The following is a 20,136-nucleotide window of genomic DNA, read 5'->3' as shown; positions in this document are numbered from 1 at the left end:
CCAATATATAAATTCCCCAAGGTCAAGTCTTGCTCACTGTGGGGGTTTTTTATGCCACCTTTTTTTCTTTTATGAATTTGCTCTTTTAGTCCTGCTGGCTTGTGCTTACATTTTAATTTTGTGATTAATATAATGAATCATGTTGGGTACAGACATTATCTCAAGTTATAGGCTGCTAGCAACATGAGGTTGGTCCTGATGTACATTAGCTTTTTATTAACTGTACTCTTAGACCCTTAGAAATACTTAGGTATTTGTACAGTCTTGGGAGCCAGGCATATAATGTCTGATATGCAGATATGGGTAATTCATCTTTCCTTTGGGTTCATGACAGTAGAATCTCTGGGGACTTTTCCCCTTCCACGTGAATCTTCTCTTTCAGTGTCTGCCCTCAAATGTGTAGGCAATAAGCTCATATTCACTGGTCATCTCTAGCCTTCTAGATTGTCTAACTGTCCAATTTGGAGTCCATTTATAAACCTAGTTCAGTGTTTTGAGTGATTCAAACCAAAATGAGCAGAGGATATGAACTGAACTTTCCTTCTTTCAGAGCAACTCATAAAGCCAGAGGAATGCCCCTTTACCAACCCAACATTAATTTTAAATTTCTGCATCAGATTTGAATCTCTGGGAACCCCCCCCCCATAAAATTAAAGCCCAAGGATACTTCAGCAATTTAGGAGGACAATCTTTGCTTGGCTTTATGCTCGCTCAGGCGGGAAGTGTTTTGCAGGATATAGAAGAAAACAGAGGCTAAACTGCAACTTCAAGTTGACTTGGGTGGTTTCTGAGAAAGAACAATAACTTTCTGTCACTGCACATTTGCCTGATACCCATCTATCACCAATCTGCTTTGCTCTATCAGGGGATTCAAGAGGCAATGGGCCCGAATATCAGCAACATTAAATGAAGTGGAGTGGTACGATCACTCCTGGTTTAGAAGAGATAAGCACCCATCAATGGAATCAGCATGAATTTCATGTGCCTCCTCGCTCCAGAGTTTATCAAAGGGTCCAGATTTTGAACAGCATACCCAGCTCACTAGCCTCTGAGTTCTAGCTCTTTCCCTGCTTCCTTCTGAAAGTCTGGGTGACACGGCTGATCAGAACACCTGAAAGCTGAAAACCTAATTGGAAGTTCCTTGCAGCCCATTTCCCGCAGAGCTAGACGTACAAAACAATAAATACTAGTTGTATCAAGAGGCGATATATGTGGAAGATGGTTTTACATCCCGAAGTCCTTCATGTTTATTCAGCCAAATGGAAAATTCTACAATGGCGGACTCTGCATTATAAAAAGTCATATAATGAGGGCTGGAGGGAAGGAGTAAAACAAACCAAAATAATACTTGAGTGCTCTTTAGTTTCCAGTCCTCTGAGACATTCCTCAAATTCTTCATTTTTCTGGTAATATGAATTCTTGAAAGAGAACTGACCGCAGATCATTAGGAACCTTTAGTGTCACATTTGAAGCGCTCTTTACTCAGAAGCCCTATGACTGAGAGGAGTCACTTACATTTAGCATGGATGTAATTAAACATGTTTCTGTTGAAAGGGGCATTCTCATTATGGCTAAGGACCACTTTAGAGTAAATTGAAATGGAAAGGAGGAGCATACATGAGGTGTAGGTAGCAAGTGGTTATTTCTAGGGAGGCATAAAATGCCAAATGTGTAACGATTATATTTTACAACCTTGCATTCTAAAGACTTCATAGTATTTTATTATATAAGAAGCTTTAGCTGAAGCTTACTGAATGTTTTAGCACACACTCACTGTCCATAGCCTTTAAAGAAAAATAAAAGTCAAGCCACAATTAAAATCTGCAGAAATTTCCAGAACAAAGGAATTAAATGATCCAAAGGGTCTACTGCTATTAATACAAGAGGCATTGGAGGCATTCTAGTCCAGTCTAAAGAAAATGTGGGGGGACTTCTGAGCCTCCTCTAATTTTAAAGTTGATTTTATGTTCAGATTAGATGAGAGCCCTCTCTTTCTTCTCAAACATATTATGTACCATCAGGCCACGTGGCTAGAGGCACACCAGAAAGCTGTGCCTTTGTTGCAAACATGGTATAGAAGGCTTCTGAATCACATGAAATTAAAGTAGGTTGTAAGCTAAGGCAGCTGTATCAACGTAAGACATACTAACTTACATGATTGACTTTTACAGTGGAAAGCAAAAGGCTGTTTTCAAGCAGCCGTTATTGCCTCAATGGAAAAAAAAATCAATGAAAGTGAAATGAACAAGAGATTTTGTCTGAGTTGCAGTTAATACCACTGAAGAGCTATGGATAATAAAAGGTCAACAAATAAATTAGCCAGAGTGTTATGAAATGAATGATTTGGCTTATAATTTTATTGAGTGAAAATTGTTCGCTGCCTATTAGACCAGGTAATTTTTATCTGGTGCCCCAATTCCTGTTCCGTAAGCAATAATATAGTTGTAAGAGCTGTCGGTTCGATCGTGTGACCTCTGAGAAGCTGGCTAGGACAGCTGACTACTATGATGGATAACTAAGGTTGGTCTCCACAAGGTGCCAAACCTCCCTTCCCTCCTGCAAGGGGATCTCATAAAAGAAACATTACAGCTTGATTCATTTTACCAAAATGTTCGACTTTTCAAGTGTCAGCAGTTAAGTATAAATTGTGAAACCAGGTATTCCTGAGAAGAGTTATGACAATGGCTTTCCTCCCTCTTTTTGGTCTCCTGGCATTCTCTTCTAAATGGTGTCATGGTAATTGGTGAATGGGAGCCTGGGGTGCTTCCCGCCACAAATACAGTGAAAAATGGTGTCTGCACCCTTGTGAATATGACCTGCTTGGAGGTACAGAGCTGAACTTGGTAACCTCTGGCCGGCTCTTCTTATTCCAATTCATTGTACTGGTTTAAGACCGACGCTCTGGGTTAGGTCCTGCTGAGTGGCCTTGGAAATCGACTTTCTGATCAGGATAAAAGTCTCTGCTTAAAGAGAAGGCTATGGACAGAGGTGCCTTTTTCAGGGGTAGGTTGTAAAGTCAGCACATGAAACAAAAACTGCCTACAGTCAAAATTACCCTTGAAAATCTTTTAAGTCGCCAAGGCCTGGGCTCTTAGAAATACAAAAGCCGAAAATTAACTACTTCTGTTTCTCTTTGTCTTTGGATTGTGGCTTCCTTTTCCCTAGGGCAAAGCAGAATAAATATCTGGCCTGAAAGTAAAAGGACCACTGAGTAAACATAGAAATTTACTGCCATACCTGTGTATGTGTACGTCTCCATCTATGTCTAGGTGTTTGGTGTGTGTGTATACAAATGTACATGTATATTTATATTTTGGGACAAGTATGTATAGTTAAACTTGAGTAAGTGATATGTGCATGCTGGAACTCTGTTGTACTTTAAGGATTATCAAAGGGAGGCAAAAATATAGTTTGCTTTGCTTCTTAAATTGTTGAACATCATCAGTTATGATACGCACCTCCAGATGAACGATATCTGTAAATTCCCAAAGCTTTACAGATGGTCCTGAGTATAACTGCAATTAAAATCCACTGCCTCGAGACTGCTGGGGCTGTTCTTATTACTCTGATGCTTAATTGAAGTGTAACTTAAGGCTGAAGACCTACCTCCTAGTGTCTCTGTTTCTAAGAATTCAGTCCAAGAGGAGGATTTTGGATGGTGGGGAAATAGCCATGAGTAGCCCCTTGTTCCTCCTGTGACTTCTCCCTGAACTAAGCAGTGATTACATTCAATGCCCCAGTCCACAGGGTGTGATGTCAAGTAGGATAAACGTGGTCACCCTCCTCGAGAGCTCAGTGCTAAAGAACTCGAAAGAGGTTCCAGAATTCAGCTGATATTACATGTCCCGATGACAATGAATCTGCTCCAAAGAGAAAAAGAATTATCTCCCATGTTTATATGTGCATGTTTTTAATTCACACTGCCAGCTGCCACTTTTGCTTGGCTCAGCCTTTTTGGAGCGAACTTCAGTCCATGCTACCATTTCCCTCTTCCTCCACTGCATCCCCCCATACCTTTCCCCATCCAGCCCTGGCCAAGCTTGAGGAATTTTTTAGGATTGGATTGCAAAATGGCCTTTTTTCCTTAAAATTCTTTTTTCTTAATTCTAGGAGGCAGTGCTTAGGGATCCTTGCTCTGGGGTTCAATATAGCTGGCTCAAATACCTGCTCCGGCACTTGCTACCATTGTAAATGAGTGCCTCTGTTTCTTCATCTGTAAAGCAGAGTTAATGCCAGCATCTGGCTCAGTGGACATATAGTTAGTGCTTTACTGAGCAATAGCAAGCCCTAATATTGATAACCTTCACTTGTTTTCCAGAAAACTTTGGCAAATTATTTGCATTCTTAGAGTCCATGTGCAGTATGCGCCTTGAGTGCTATTTGAGATACAGTCCTATTTACAAGACACTGAAAGATTCTGAACAGATTAACAGTGAGGAAGTCTGATGAGGCAGACAGCCTGCATTTACTGGCTGCATAAGCTTGAGTAGATTACTTGGCCTCTCTGAGCCTTGATGTCCTCATCTCTAAAATGGGCCTGATACAATAATGATCAGCAGAGTAATTGACCAAAAATAAGTCGAAGGGAAAATCATAGTTCTTGTGAGGATCATGGGCTTTTTAAAATGAAGCCACAATTTTCCTCCCCTCAAAAATGCATCCTCCTAACCCCCACACACGATTCTACATTCAATCACAGGGGTGCACAAAAAGAGGCTAAACTCCCCTGATACAAGAAGCATAAGTAGAGGGCACACCAAGCCTCTAAATCGAGCACATTATCAAAATAGGCTGTGGAATTTGCCTATAAGGTTTCTGGCAGATAGAGGGGAGAGAAGAGGAAAAGGGGCTGCATTCCAGAGTGCAGTCTTCTCTTTTGACAAGAGAATGCAGAGACAAAGTGTTTCTTGTGTTCAAACCCAAGTGTGCTTTTTCTAAAAGTTCAATATACCATATGATTTGCTTTTGTTTCCGTATTTTTGTTTGAGTAGAGTCATTTGGGTTCCTGAATATAATGCTAATAGAGTTTCCTCAAATGACAAAAATAAATGAATGCCCAAGGTGAGAGGGTGGCCAGTGGCACAGTGTGGGAGATAAAGATGAAAGGTTTTTCTTTACCCTTTTCTGAAACCCTTACTCATCCCCCTTTCTGCTAACAGGCAATGTGGTTATGCAAAGATTTCTTATTTGTATTTTCACTGATGCAACTGCAGGTTTTGAATCATGGATAGTCTTTGCATAAAGACTAAAACAATAAAAGCATAATTAGAATGCATTGTATACAGCCGACTCCAGTTATATTTTGCCCCAGCACTGTATTTATGATAAATCACTAAACACGAACGCTCTTTAGGGAGGGTGATTTTGGGTCTTGTCTCTCCATTGAGCAAAAACAGTGCCTGTGACTAGAGTCTGAATTTCAATTCTGCAAGTGTACAGTTGAACTGAATAATATTTGGCACAATGCAATGCACAACTGAGCCACTAAATGGCTGATTTACTAAATTATTATTAGATGAGGCCTTGCTGTTCCAAATGAAAGTGCAGTCACTGTCTTCCTTCATGGTGTGTTCAAATTGTTCTGTGTTTAAATATTCAGCATGAGGCTAATGTGAACTGATGAACTGAGACTATAAACATTCACTTTCAATACAGATAGAGCGACAGAGATGCAACATATCATGTGGCCTGCGGAGGTGAAAATGATTTATATTTAAGGATGTTGCTGCCTGTTTCCATTACTTCAAGGTACTCTTAATTAGCATGGTGTTGGAAATGACTAATTCCCATGTACAGGAAGAGCAGACTCATGGACGATGAGATTTTTTCACATGCCAATGAAGGAGAAGCTTCCATAAAAGATCTGCTGTCTGTGTAGTCTAGAATTTTGAATTTTATCTGTGGCAGGCTGCATAGCTCCAGCAGAGTTAACAGGTCTGCTGGAAGAACTGTTTTTTGACATTTGAGGTTTTGTTTTGTTTTGTTTTTTCCCTAGACCCTCCCAAAGGGTATCTATAGTCTATCCTTGGAACCATCCATTCCTCAGCAATTCACACCCCTTATGATCCAGGTCTACTTTACAGCCACCCCGGCAGCTCTCCCCACCTCACTGGCTTCTTTACTGACACCTGCTGGAATGAAGAACAACCCTTTGCTCCTTGGAAGAATATAACCCTCCTTCCCCCCTCCCCTTTGGGGGCAGTTATAGGCAAGCACTTAAAATACTGTGATCACTTACAGTAGATTAGAATTTTTTATTGGTGCCGTGTTGCCATAACAACATGAAGACAGCAGATGACTTAAGCTAAGCTTGCAAAGCAAAAGGCTGCTCATCTGGCAGTTAAAATGAATACAGTTCATTTCACAAGTTTCCCATATGGACTCTTAGTGTATGGTAATGAGGAGACCATATGGTGAGAGAAAATGCACTGAGAACAATTGGGTTCCACTGGCTGAGTGGGAAGTTGGGAGGGAAAACCCGGGTGAGAGATTCTGGTGTGTGTGCTCTCTGGGTTCAAGGTTTGCTTGAGGTTGGTTTTGGGTTTTGTTTGGGATGGTTGTTTTCCATAGGGGCTTCGCATTTCTTAATCCGCTCCTTAATATGTCGGCTGTGCAAAATGACAAACATCTTGCAAATTTTGCAATATCATTCATCACAAACTGTCAGCAGTGTTTGCAAATCTGACTTGCAAGATCTTTTAAATGTGTTGTTCTTAAAAGGCAACAGTACTAAGTTTTTAGACAAAGTGCAGGAAAATTTAAGCACTTCTGACAAGCAGAAACATTAACAGTAATCATTTTAAAAACACTCGCATCTTTTGCCTGCATGTTTAGCTGTAAATAATGCTAGAATGTATAAAAGCTTTAAAGTAAAAATGTAATAAATACTTTTTATTATGTTTCATAAAGGATAAAAAAAATGCCGGGAGCCATGCAAATGCGTTATCTATACATGTGAACGTATAGAGATGGATGGCTCCCACTCTCCGATGGCTCCCACTCTCCTTTCTACTAGCCAGATTGGAGACCTGGGAGGACAGCTTGAAAAAGGCTCTGAAGTCAATTCTGTACTATACATGCTTCATAAAAGATGAATATAAATGCATTAGTTAGACACGGTGAGCTAAATTAGAAGGTCAGGCAGGGCTGGGAGGGCTGAAAAATCACACAACCAATGAGTGTAATTACTCTTTTTTTAAGTCTATTAAGTGGTGTTGTTCTATCAAGGCTCAGGGGTATAGGACATGAAGAACAAGATAAAGTAATGTGTATTTATTACTCCCACTGGATCAATTTACCAGATATTTTCAGCTCCATAAAGCAAAATACACAAATGCCGCCTTTGTTACTTTTCTCAAACTGCTTTATTTTTTTTCTCTAAAAGAGGGATTGGCTCTTGCAGAAAAAAAAAAAAAAAAAGTTTGCCCCATGGAGGTCCCCAAGCCAACCCCTCTCAGTAGGGGATGAGAGAAAGCTGGCAAGAGTTTAAGTAGGGTAGGAGTGAGGTGGAGGCAAGGGGTGGGGGGGGAGGAGCTGTCACCTCAAGACAGAATGATTCGGGTTTCCAGATCTGAAGGAAAAGTGGGACCATGGCGCTGCAGTACCAGTGAGGTCATCAAGCCTGAGGCCTCACCTTTTGGTTTCCCCCTGAGCTGGCTGTGAAGTCACTGCAAGTCACCAGCCCTCTGGAACCCTGACTCCTGTGGAACAGGGAGCACCCACCTTGCAGGGACTGGAGTCGGAAGTCATGCTGGACCCCAGAGGGGCCTCCTTGCATAAATGATCTCACTAACGCCCAACAGCAACACTGCAGGGCCACGGCAAGAAGAAGGAGAAACAGAGGCTGGAGAGGCTGAGTCACTGCACAGAGCAGTGGATCTGGTTTTCAAACTCCATGTCTGTCTGAACTCAGGGCTCACTCTCTAGGCCTCTGTACTCTCCGAATACCTAGATAAAGCAGTGCCAGGGGCACTATTGGTGTGAAGTCAGGCAGCCTGCTCCCTGGGACTCACTGCGGACACATGGGGTGCCGGTGAGTCTCACCAACTCTCCCCGCCTTTGTGCCAATGCTCGCTGACCACTCAGGAAGACAACTGGTAAACTGAGAGGGGCTGGAGACACCTCTGGCCTTCAAAATGGAGACAACTCCTCGTTCTGTGTTTCTGCATTGCATTACGCATGCCAGAGTCTCAAAGACTCTGACTGACCACGATCCCCATCCCCTCACCTCTACACTATATGCGAAGTCAACCTTCACCCCAAAGTCGGTCACATGTTCCTCACCCTCCTGCCAGGATCCAGAGAGGGAAGAAAGTCTGTATGAAACAGGACAGAATGTTTCCATTTAAAATTTTAACCCACCCCTCTCCCTGTGCACATGAAAAAGGAAACCCAAAGACACCTGGGCTGAGGATAATTATGGTATTTTAGATCTGTGCATACGGCCACTATCACTAATGGTGATTTCAGGGACAAAATGATTTATGGAGAAGGATTCAGCTTGCTCCCATTTTCTCATTTGGTAAATGGGAATGATGTCTGCTTTCCCAACTTTTTCCTAAGACGGGCTCCAATAAAACAAAGCATGTACAAGTTCTTTGAAAAAGCACCAGCCGGTATACAAAGGCATATTATTATGGAAAGCTGTCTGCTTGGTCTTTGGAGCAGTTTCATTTGACAGAATATGTGGGTGGTTGTATGAATCTAGCTTTGTCTATTCACAAACACATGGGTTTAATAAAGTGCAGTTTGTTTTTTAAGGTGTGTGGTCCATGGCTCACTGAAACACTCCTGTTTGACAAACACTGACCATGATTCTAAGAAAGGTGGAGCCCATTTTTATCCTCCTAACAATGGACAGCAGGAGTATAAATCTCCCAAGTCCACAGGAATACCTCAAGCTGGCTCCATCCGCCACTTCCTGACCCTGCTCTTGAACTCTCACTCCACCTTAATGCTGCGAGCCAGGCGGACAGGCACTCTGATCTGAGTCACACAGCGAGCTTCCTGGGGTGGGCTCCGGCCAGAGCCCTTGCACAGTCCAGTGGCTGGTTGCAGGCTGCCGAGTGTTTCCTTAACACACAAATCCATTGTGTCCTGATTACTCCTCCCAAACCCGGGAAAAGAGAGCTGGGAATTTCACCATCAGGCCACCGGGGATGAAGTGACACGTGCCTGTGCTGTTTGCTCAACATTTCTGAACATGATGTGCAACTATAAAAATGTCTAAAAGTACACAAAACTCAGCCCTATATTCCTATTTCTCTTATTTCTTTATGAATAAGAAAAGTTATTTCCTGGTTTCTTTAGACCTTAATTTTTAAATCAGATTTATCTTCTGGTTTTTTGATAAATATTTACAGAGAGGCAACTGCGAGCTAGAGCGCTGTGCTAGAGGGTGACCACAGGATTGCCTCTTTTTATCCTTACATGATCCCTGTGAAGTCAGCATGATTATTGTCCCCATTTTATAGATGAGAAACTGAGGCACCGAAGATAAATCACACATTCAACTGCTCACCAGGATTAGGATTTCCTGCTCTGCAGAGATTGGATGGAAGAGCCCTCAGAAGCAAGGATGCCTCTCTTACTCAGCTGGCAAATAATCGTAGCTACCTTCTGTTGAGTGCTAAATAAGTGGTTAAGATCACAATCAGAAAAAGTAGAAAATGTTTCCATCACCATTTGATAGAGAAGGAAATTGAGGCACAAAGAGGTAAAGAATTTTGGAGAAAAAAAAAGAATTTAGACCACAATTGCATGGCTAGTAAGTGCCTTTGATCTATCTGTTCTACCCCTACCAATCTGACTCTCCAGTTCCTTTAGCAGATTCTAGAGACATCAAATGCCCAATGTAAAGTGAAGACCATCCCCACATGGAAAGATTAAGAGAAATCTGGCATTGTGGCCATGCCTTCTTTGTACCACCGAGACACCCATGGCACTGACCATTGGGTGGACACACATCGATCACATCATTGTGCTATAAAATGACCAATTACAGTCCCATAGAAAATGCATGGGAGCTAGATTCTTGCTAGGCAGAGGGACTTAAAATAAATCTCTCCAAGGCACATCTACACTAGAGAAAGAGATTGCCATTCACTATCACTATGAGATTATTTCATTGCTTACCAAGAATAAGGCAGGGTGAAAGAGAAGGATGTGTAAGATGGAGGCCTGACACATCATATGATTTTTTCCTAAGGTGAAATGCTTTCAGTAAGTTTTTCCTGAAGTAAACAGCACCAGGCAGAAGGTCCTTGGAACCTGAAGGTTGAAACTGAAGCCTGTGTGTCTCTTGCCCCAGGTCTAGGTAGAGGGGCTGCTCTTGCTGGTCACAGGTCTTCCTCTCTTTAATCAGGGGTGTCCCTCTCCTCTCTTACTGGCTCCTTTCGTCTGTGCATCAGCTACGGGGACACCTTTCTCCTGAGGCCTGTATTGACAGGTGGCTCTGCTCCCCAGGGCACCAGGCACACAGGTAGGATTTGATGATAAACTGATCCCCAAAAGAAGTCGGCTGAGCATAAGTGTTTTACAAGAGAAACAGACCTAGAAATGCCATATCTCCAGTCTTACTCTGGCAAGGAGAGCATCCCTCATCTACTCATTCAATTTATCATAGTTTTCATTTGTGTAGTAAATGCAACTTCCTTTTACTGTCAGTAAATGGTGAGTGGTAGTTCCACTATATCTGTACTTTGAAATTCCTTAGCATTTAACTGTTAGTTAATATAGTAGAGACTCTGAGTCCTCCCAGAACTTTAGTTGTACTTTAAATGTACCTGTTACTTCCTGTTATGATTTAGTTATGTGCTGTGATCTCTCTGATACAAGGATATAGAGATGGAAATGCTGCCAACAGTGCCAAGAGGTATGGAACAGCAGACAATAAATGCGAACTTCCTACTTTCTGTATTGGCAACTAACAACATGTTGCTGCATGACATATATTACTCTGTCTTGAATTTTTGTTTTATTTCTCACATGTTTGTGCCCTATTTTCCAGCTAAGGAGGATGCCCCTGGTGGTAAGAGGCTCTGTCTTACTTGTCCAGATGCAACATCTACCAATATGTTTCTTTTGAGCTCTAGCTACACCAGGGATAAGTATAAATCCTCATAGGTAGAAAGTCAGTGTTCTTTTTCCTCTTGAGAGTTGGTGTGATGCAGTGATTAATAACCTGGACTTTGAAGCCAGGCTATAGAGGTTTGATTCTCAGTTTAGCAATTCACATGCTATGTGGCCTTAGGCAAATGATTTAACCTCTCTTTGCTTTATTATTTTCTTGGTAGTAGTACCAACCTCAGAGAGTTTTTGAAAGGAAGAAATGACATAATATATGCAAAAGTAAGTATAACACTCCCTGGCACATAAATGCTTGCTACCTTTAATATTGTTTGCCTTATAGTACCAAACGCACAAAGGACACAAACATTGAGTTGTTTATCTAGGAACTAATTTTTATCAATGGCAAAGTTTTCTGCTAATTCCCTAAATCCAAGTGTCCAGAGACCATAACCCCAAAAAGAAGTATCCTGACCTTTGGCAAACGCTCAGGGTCACCAGGGTGCCGAGGAATGACCTTCTGTAACCTCTGGAAACCATAATCGATGGTGGGTTCGTTGAGCGCTGCAATGAAAAAGTCACATGATTAGAATAATTTCAGGAAATAAAACAGAACATAACACTGATGGTATGAAAATAACTGGAAGTCCAAAGTTTAATTTGTACTTTTGAATTAGATCATGAGGTGATCAGATGCACAATACGCTTGCTGAACATTCCCACCATCTACTTCTGCTATTTACCATGGTAGGCAGTGACACACTCAAAAGAACATTAATAGCAGGTCCTGAACTCTGCTGTTCTGGCCAAATTCTATATTCCTTACATAATCAAAATGAGAAAGTAAAATGGCATTTGATGTGAAGTTTTAGGATTCACTAGTTCGAAGCTCAGGTCAAAACACTCAAGGGCTTGTCTGCAGTTATCTATAGATTACAAACAGCAGGAGAACAAGGACTTGCTTCACTGAAAAATCTCTAGTGGACCTCAGCAGATATACCTCAGGCCTCCATGGCAATTAAGCCTGCAAGAATGTGGTCAGGAGCAGGGAGACAGGATCTTCTTGGCATAGAAAGCGTGTTCTACCCTTTGATAGAGCCTGCAAGGTGATAGGTGTTGAAAATGCCCTTGATACAACACCCTCACATCTAAAATGACAGACTCATTCACCAACATCAATATTATCTCAGGAAGAAGATCAGCCTCTGTAGAGCACTAGCTTAGAACAGCTGGGTCTCCAAGAAAAATTTTTAAAAAGACTAGAAGAGTAAACTTGTAATAATATTTGGAGACAATGGGCTTTATTGTACCCATACTGTCTATACCCTCCTCAAAGCATCCTTGAGTTAAATGTGATACAAAGTAGACTCTGGTCTAGAATTTTCCAAATTTCTTCCTAAGATATGAAATATCAAGCCTTCCTCATCTGACCAGGAAAAGATGGCAGCTCTGTCCTCTACCCACGTCCTCTGTATCCCCTAAGTAATAGGAGGGTGTGTGGGGGGGTATTTTTCCTTCTTTTCTCTTTTAGTGTAACTAACGTTTTCAACCACATATTTTCTCCCATGCAGAGTAAAAAGACAGTTTTTGTAGTTCTGACATTTAGCTATACATTAGAAAACAAGTTGCCACATGCTTTACTTAAAATGCATTTCCATTAACCTAAATTTTAAAAGTAAGATTCATACTACTACTAACTTTAAAAAACTGTATTAAATTCAAATAGGTCCCAAGGCTAATGGAAGCAATTTGTATACCAACCCAAACTGACTGGCCCACTTTTCAAAATACAGGTATGATAATCTTGTGGTTTTAAAAGGACATTTAAATTGAAAGACTGTGAATTTAGTACATAATTATACCAATAGAACCCTTTAACTTGTCAACTTGTAAATCTAAAAGGCTATCAATCATTTCTAAAGAGGAAATAAACCTTAAAATTCCTTGATTGACAGTGCTTACTTTTTATGTAAGGAAAAAAAAAGCTGCGTAAAGTGGCCAGAAATCCATTTACAAAAGTACATTGTTTTACATAGGTGAGTAAAAAGCCAATAATTACACCTCCAAAAGACACATAAATCAGAGTAAGTACTTTTTCTTCACTTGTATATTTTAAGTTGGAGTGAACTTCAGGTAACTTTTTATTGAAAAGATTTTTTCCCAAATGTGATGCTTATTGAAGTTGTTAATAGAGTAGCATTTTCATTTAAGACAATGTAATCATTTTTGCAAATATGAGATTTAGCCATCTTCTCCCTCCTTCCCCCGCTTCCAAACAGTAAACTTTCAACCTGTCTCTTGTGGAAATTAACTAAAATTATACCCAGGTGTACCAAATCTCTCTATCTATACTAGTATATGAGTTAAGGCACAATATTTATTATTCCTCCCATTTTATGAATTACTTTCTAAACCCTTGAGAAGAATTCTTTTTTCAAATTAGACGTGTAGAGAAAAAGCCATAGAACTCTTTATGCAGGGAAGCTGTTACTCGTAAAATCCACAGTATTTAATCAAGAAATGCATGGAAGGGACAGGAATGGGCACCTAGGTTTAAGTTATATATCACATCCATCCCCCACCCATAATACTAATTACCATCAAAGATATTTAACCATAAAAATAGCTTTAGACAATTAAATGCATCATTTTAATATCTGAAGACATAATTCAGCATCCTGAAAATTCTAATTCTTGGTTTTATTTTTCATTCTAAGCCACCAATAAAACTTGAATTGTTAATCTGCTCATTCAGTTGTTTGCATAATGAATTAATTCCTACTGTGTCAAGAAACCCATAGTTGTTAAATGAATGTCTGACATGTATGGGGAGGATGTGTTTCTCTGTCCACCAGCCAACGCACAACAGAATGACCAACACTTACTATCTGCAATTAAAAGAACCAATTCAAATATCATATGGAACTAATAGCTAAAGAGCTGAGGAGAAGTCATTCTGCTGCCACAAAGAGTAATTGAGTTAGATATATTAAACCCATTATTCAAAGGAAAATAAGCATCTACTCTATGGAAAGTATACCATGTGAGGGGAAATATTTTGGATAGTAAGACAAAGGCTTTTAATTTATTTCCCATGCCTTTATGATTTGCTTTACACTCATATTTTTAAATATAATAACCTGCCCTTAATTCAGATACTGAATACTACAATGGCATGGTCCAGTGCTATCGACAAAGATAACACACACCAAAAAAATGCAAGACAAAGCTCATTGTCTTAAATCCACAGGTGCCTGATGATTTCTTTGATTGCACTGACTAGGGGAAAAATAACTGATTTCTCAGTGAGAGGGTCCATCAGATAAAGGCTATTAATTAAAAAACAAAAAACAAAAGAACTGAAAACAGATTGAATGTTTAGGGAGCAGGATGGTTAAATCATGGCATACCAATGAATGGAATATGATGCAGTCCTCAAAAGCAATGCCGTAGGAAAAAATATTGCTTGATATATAATATATTCCTAGGTTATCAAGCAGATTCCAGGAACATATGTACAATATGGTTACTTTTATAAAATGAATGTACATAGAATTTTTTAAAAAAAGCATCTGTGTAGAGACTGCCTAACAGTAGTTATTTCTAAAAAGTGAATTTTAAAGTGCTTTTCTTCCTTCTCTTTGCTCTGTGCATTCTCCAAGTTTTCCACAATGAACATATATTACTTTTATAATCGGAGAAAAAGGTTAAGAGCAAGAGATTGTTGCTGAGATGGAATTTGACCTCCTTGTATAAAGTAATGACATAAGAAACTATGCCTTAAAAGGGGTCTGTATACCCTTTAATAACCTTGCATAGGTTATTACAGACCATAAGAAAAATAAGTAGTATACTTTTGGCCAGTTGTATAAATATGTGACTATTCATAAACTCTCTGAAAATCAACAGAGAGGGTAACGAGGAGGAATCATAAAGAATGGTATATTTATTTCATCAGTGGGGGTAGTCGTACCTTAGGGACATACGTCTACTCTGCAAGAATGTAATATAAAGTTAATCCTTCAACAAAGTGACCTCATTGTATTCAAGCACGGGACTCAGGAGGCACCAGTAGAAATGGGACTAATCAATTTTTCCCCCTAAAACTTGGGACAATTCTGGGAATCTAGTAGAGAAAGAAAAAAAAACTTAATTGGGCATAATTAACCACAAATAACGAAGCATGAGCATCTTAGGTTGAAAAAAGAAAAGCAGATGAAGCTATAGACTGCAAAAGGAATGCAAGGATGAGAGAGCATTATGTGACCCTGCTTCCAGACACCTGTTCCACAGTCTCTGAAGAGGGCTGCAGAGGTCATCCTAAACCAGGCAGGGACAGTAGCAGAATAAAGGAAGCTCAGAACTTTAGAAAAATCTGTACTCCCAAATTTTAAAAGGCCTAATTTTTAAATCATTGCAATAGAATGGGAGCAATGTAGGCATTTGAAAAATTTGACAAGATAATAAATTCTCCATTGATTCAATGATCATTTTTAGTGCCTACCATATGTCCAGACGGCATTTGTAGGAATTAACTGTTTTGTATCACAACACCAAAAGCCATTGAAAATAAACTTCCTGAAAGGTATATGTAATCCAACTCCAAAAGATGGACGAACTACCCTGTTGAGTTGGAACGCAGCTCCAACTTTCACACCCAGGCTTCCCTCCATTCAGAAGTCCACCCTCTTGCCTTCCCGAGGCTCAGACGGTAGATTACCACCCTGCTCCTGTTTCACATGAAGCCTTTGCTTAGGGTCACACTACACTTTGTAGGAGACACGGATTTAAGGCAATCAGATTATTGAGGAGCCACACATTTGAATTCCAGATGTTTCCAACTGTCCTGTTTAAACTTGGAGATAGATACATGTTAGCTGTTAGCTGAGTAAGCTCTGTAGGACCCTATGGAGCTGTGTATATATGCTACAGTAAGTCTGAAGCTCTCCTATAAATGCATAGAAAGCAAGATCAAATGCTTCTACACAGGAAAGTAAGTTTTCAGGGCAGACGTATCAGCTGAGATTTCAGAACAGTCCTCTCACCAATAGCTAGGATACGATACTAGTGAGTGGAGAGTGGTAGACAGCACGTGATCTATGCATGGAGTTGGAATTTCAGGGGCATCAAAGTCATTACTTTTCAAAGAGTAGAAGTTAATTACATGGTTAAAAAAAAATCAAGGTTGCCTGGGTGGCTTAGTTGGCGAAGCGTCAGATTCTTGATTTCGGCCTAAGTCATGATCTCAGAGTCTGAGTTAGAGCTCCATGTCCGGTTCTGTGCTCAGCCAGGCGTCTGCTTAAGATTCTCTCTGTCCCTCTCCCTCTGTCCTTCTCCCTCCCTCATGATCTCACGTGCTCACTTGCACTCTCTCTTACTCTAGCTCTCTGAAACAAACAAATAAATAAATAAATAAACAAACAAATAAATTAAATCTTTTAAAAAAGAAAATCAAACCCCTATATATGGCCTTGTGTTGGACATGCTTATAAATGGCTTTGGGTACTTTCCCAATCTCACAATTTCAGACTCCTCCAAAGGAAACCAGTAACTTTCTATGCAAAACCAATCTAGGCAGAGCCCTTCTGTGGGCTTCAACAGAGGTCCTGGCCAAGACAGATAAACTCTGGTTTTCCAAAACTGTTGTTTCCAGTGTCCAAATGATCATGCAGCATGAAATGCTACATGCAAAGAACATTTAAAATAATACAACTCGATTTTACGCACTAGTACTAATGACAAGATTACAAAATCCGTTCAAAACATCTGGTAATGAGCAAATTCTAACTAAACATACATGCGATTTGTGGCCTTTTCATGCCGTTAGTCTTTTTCTTTCTTTCTTTCTTTTATCCATTTCACAAACACATCGAATAAGGAAATTCTCTTAAGGGGATTAATTTGTGAATCAAAATCATATAGTCAAGAAGGATGCCTCCTCAGTTATGAAAATTGATTTTTCTCTTTTCAGAGTTTCTTTTTAGAGAAATCACTCCTCTGTCCTCCTTAACTTCTCGGAAACAATGGAAATGGGGGGCTGGAGAGCTGTGATCCCAAACAGCACAGGAAAAGCACTTTCGGTGCCATTCCAGTGTTAGCGCACAGAGTTCCTCTGCTTTTATAGCTCAGCGACTCACTGCAGCGCTTTAACATATTTCTGGGGTTTTAATTTCCTTTTTTTAATGGTTGTGTGACATGATGTCATTTTGACTGGAAATAAAAAGAAATGCAGATATTAGGAAGGTAATATTTATATTCTATTGCCATTTAATGTCCAAACAAATATCTAGACTCTATGCCAAGTAATAAATAAAACCTCATAGCAGAGGCAATGATAAAACCAGCACCTGGGTCTCCAAGCTTCCCTGGTGACTACTCTATATTTGAACTAAAGGAGTAACAGCGGAGCATTTCCCTTCAAGGCAGATCCATTCTGGGCATGAGAGTTATTACATATGTGTTAGGCGAGCCTTTTTGTTCCATAATGGCCCCATTTTTCCCTCAGTCACTAAATTAACAACCAGAGGTACACAATAAAACAGCAAGTTATCTTCACAAACCTATCTTTAAGACTGACTTTAAAATATATAAACCGAAAAATCAACCAGAAACCTAATCAAGAGCCAGAAATATGGTTAATGAAGAAATTTGTTGCATTTCCAGGCACTTAGATATTTCACTATCTTCCTAGATGTTTCGTGCATTAGTGACATTCTGGTCCGTCGTCTCTTCTGTGGAAGGGATGGTCTCCCTACAAAACCAAAAACCATACCTTTTGCAAGCAAAGCCGGCTTTCAAGGTGAAATGCTTGTGCAGCTCAGTGCCTGGCCTCAGGAGCCAGTGAGGTTCAGGACAGGTTTGGGAAGAGGCTCACTGAGCTGCAGAGAGCTGTAGCTGAACCAGAAGGGTGTCAGGATGAAGCCAACGTGGGCAGAATTTACCAAAATAGGAGCCAAAAGAAAATTTCTAATCTGAATTTGAGCGTGCCCTGACTTCTTATTTGTAGCCTTCCAACTTCTGTATGTGTGGCAACAACCCTGAGATTCAAAAATCAAGTGAAGGAGTGACTACTGCTGTCTACTAAAGATGCATCAGAGGTACTCGTTGGCTTATGTGACTGAGTCCTCATTACAAAGTCCACAAGGAGCAGAGCTGGGGAGCAGGCGAGGTATAGACTGAGGAGGGAAAGTGAGAGGGAAAGGGGATCAGAACCCAGGATGTTGAAGCACGGAGGCTCTTGGAGAAAAAGATGAAAGACCGTCAGGACTGTCAGTTGGAATGCAAAGAATCTGTGTACATTTGGAAATTAATAACTCTACAAGAAGCAAAAGCAATCAAGAGCAGGAGAAAGAGTCAAGAGTGACTTGCTTTTGTTTTTTAAAATAGAAGCAACTTTACTGTTTCTCTAAATCTAAAACAAATACAGGGACCCCTGGGTTGCTCAGCAGTTAACTGTCTGCCTTCTGCCCAGGGCGTGATCCTAGAGTCCCGGGATCAAGTCCCACATCGGGGTCCCTGCATGAAGCCTGCTTCTCTCTTTGCCTGTGTGTCTCTGCCTCTCTCTCTCTGTGTGTCTCTCATGAATAAATAAATAAGATCTTTAAAAAAAAATAAAACAAATACATTCTTATTGTCTAAAAAATACAAAAGAGATACAAAGAAGAGGATAAAGGCCCCATTATAACCCTATTCATAAACAGTCATCATTTATATTAGTTATATGCTTTCGGACATTTTCACAATACTGTTTTATATAAATATAAATGATGTACATATTTATATCACTTTCATTCTTTTTAAGGGTTGCAGCATATTGCATTATATGGATGGTCATTATTTACGTAACAAATTCCCTGTTAATGGGGATGTATGCCTTCTTTCCCTGGTTATAAATTTATATAAATTTATATAAATTTTCACTGGTTTAAGAAGTGCTATAATGAACAACACTCAGGAGAAATTCTTGGATAAAAGAATATGTACAATTCAAGTCTTTTGACACATACACTTTCTAAGTATCCTTTACCAAATGTATACCAGTTTATACTTTGACAAGTTACAACTAATTTTTAAGATTTTTGCATCTGAAACCTCACGTATTCTCTAAGTTATAAGGACCTCTGAAGACTTTTAATAGATGCTAACAATCATGATGATTCCTTGTTGAGGTGTCATTTTAAACACACCCTAAGGTCACATAAGACCCTTTTCCCAGGAACATCAAGTGCTTTATAGACATTATCTCAGTGACTCCTCCACATTATCTTAGTGATTCCTCCTGACATACATGTCAAAAATCATTACTCTCAATTCCAAGGTGAGAAACTGAGGCACAGACAGTGCTGGCTGTACAAATCAGAACAAAAGCCTCAGTGCTTTACTTACTCTTTCAGGATGACTACCTTATTTTAATATTGATGAATCCCAATTTGAAACATATTGACCAGTCCTGGTAGCAAATCAATTAAATGGCTCCTTTTCACTAAGCATCTGTGAAACAGAAATCCACCTGAGGAAGAATTCTTGTGCCTAGACTCCTGATGTTGTACAAGCAAACAAATCACGTTTTTTCACTTAAAGCTCACCGTCAACAAACACAAAGCTTTTGTGGGGAGGCCACCCTGCTATCTTAAACTTTCCCCACAAATGATCACGAAACTGTGTTTTCTGTCAGGTTTGAATTGGGCTCTCAAAGGCTGATTTGTCTTTTGGGGAAAAGAGAACACAGAATGCTGTTGAGATACATTAAACCCACTTATTTCATATCACAACCAGTTGGTATTTTCTAGATGATCATTGGTGAGAAGTCACTGGCAGAAGTAGAGCATCTCTTCATAAACAGACCCTTTCTTGCCCTGGAGGGTTACACTCTATCTAAAATGGGAAGTAGGTGAACGTACAATAATTAGGGAAAACTGTACTGCTCTCTAATTGTAATAAAGTTGATGAGAAAAGTTGCCCCTGTTACTGCCTATCATGTGCTCTGAACAGCTTGGCCTTTCAAGAGCCTTAATTTAGATTTCCAAATTTGATACAAGTTTAAAACTAAAATTAAATCCCTCAAGCAAA

General features: G+C 39.9%; 1 protein-coding gene across 8 annotated transcripts in view; it reads right to left on the bottom strand.

Annotated features, from left to right (window-relative positions):
- Positions 1–20,136, bottom strand: part of EBF1 (EBF transcription factor 1) — a 386,065-nt gene that overhangs the window by 22,039 nt on the left and 343,890 nt on the right. For all 8 annotated transcript variants that reach the window (XM_025434483.3, XM_025434487.3, XM_025434484.3 and 5 more), the window contains exon 11: positions 11,543–11,631. In XM_025434483.3, the coding sequence (XP_025290268.3) occupies positions 11,543–11,631 (89 nt within the window). The remainder of the gene's footprint in view (positions 1–11,542; positions 11,632–20,136) is intronic.

This window comes from Canis lupus, chromosome 4 (assembly GCF_003254725.2).
Source record: "Canis lupus dingo isolate Sandy chromosome 4, ASM325472v2, whole genome shotgun sequence".
Classification (NCBI taxonomy): Eukaryota; Metazoa; Chordata; class Mammalia; order Carnivora; family Canidae; genus Canis; species Canis lupus.
Note: the sequence above shows the minus strand (reverse complement) of the source record. Positions and strands in the feature narration are given on the sequence as shown.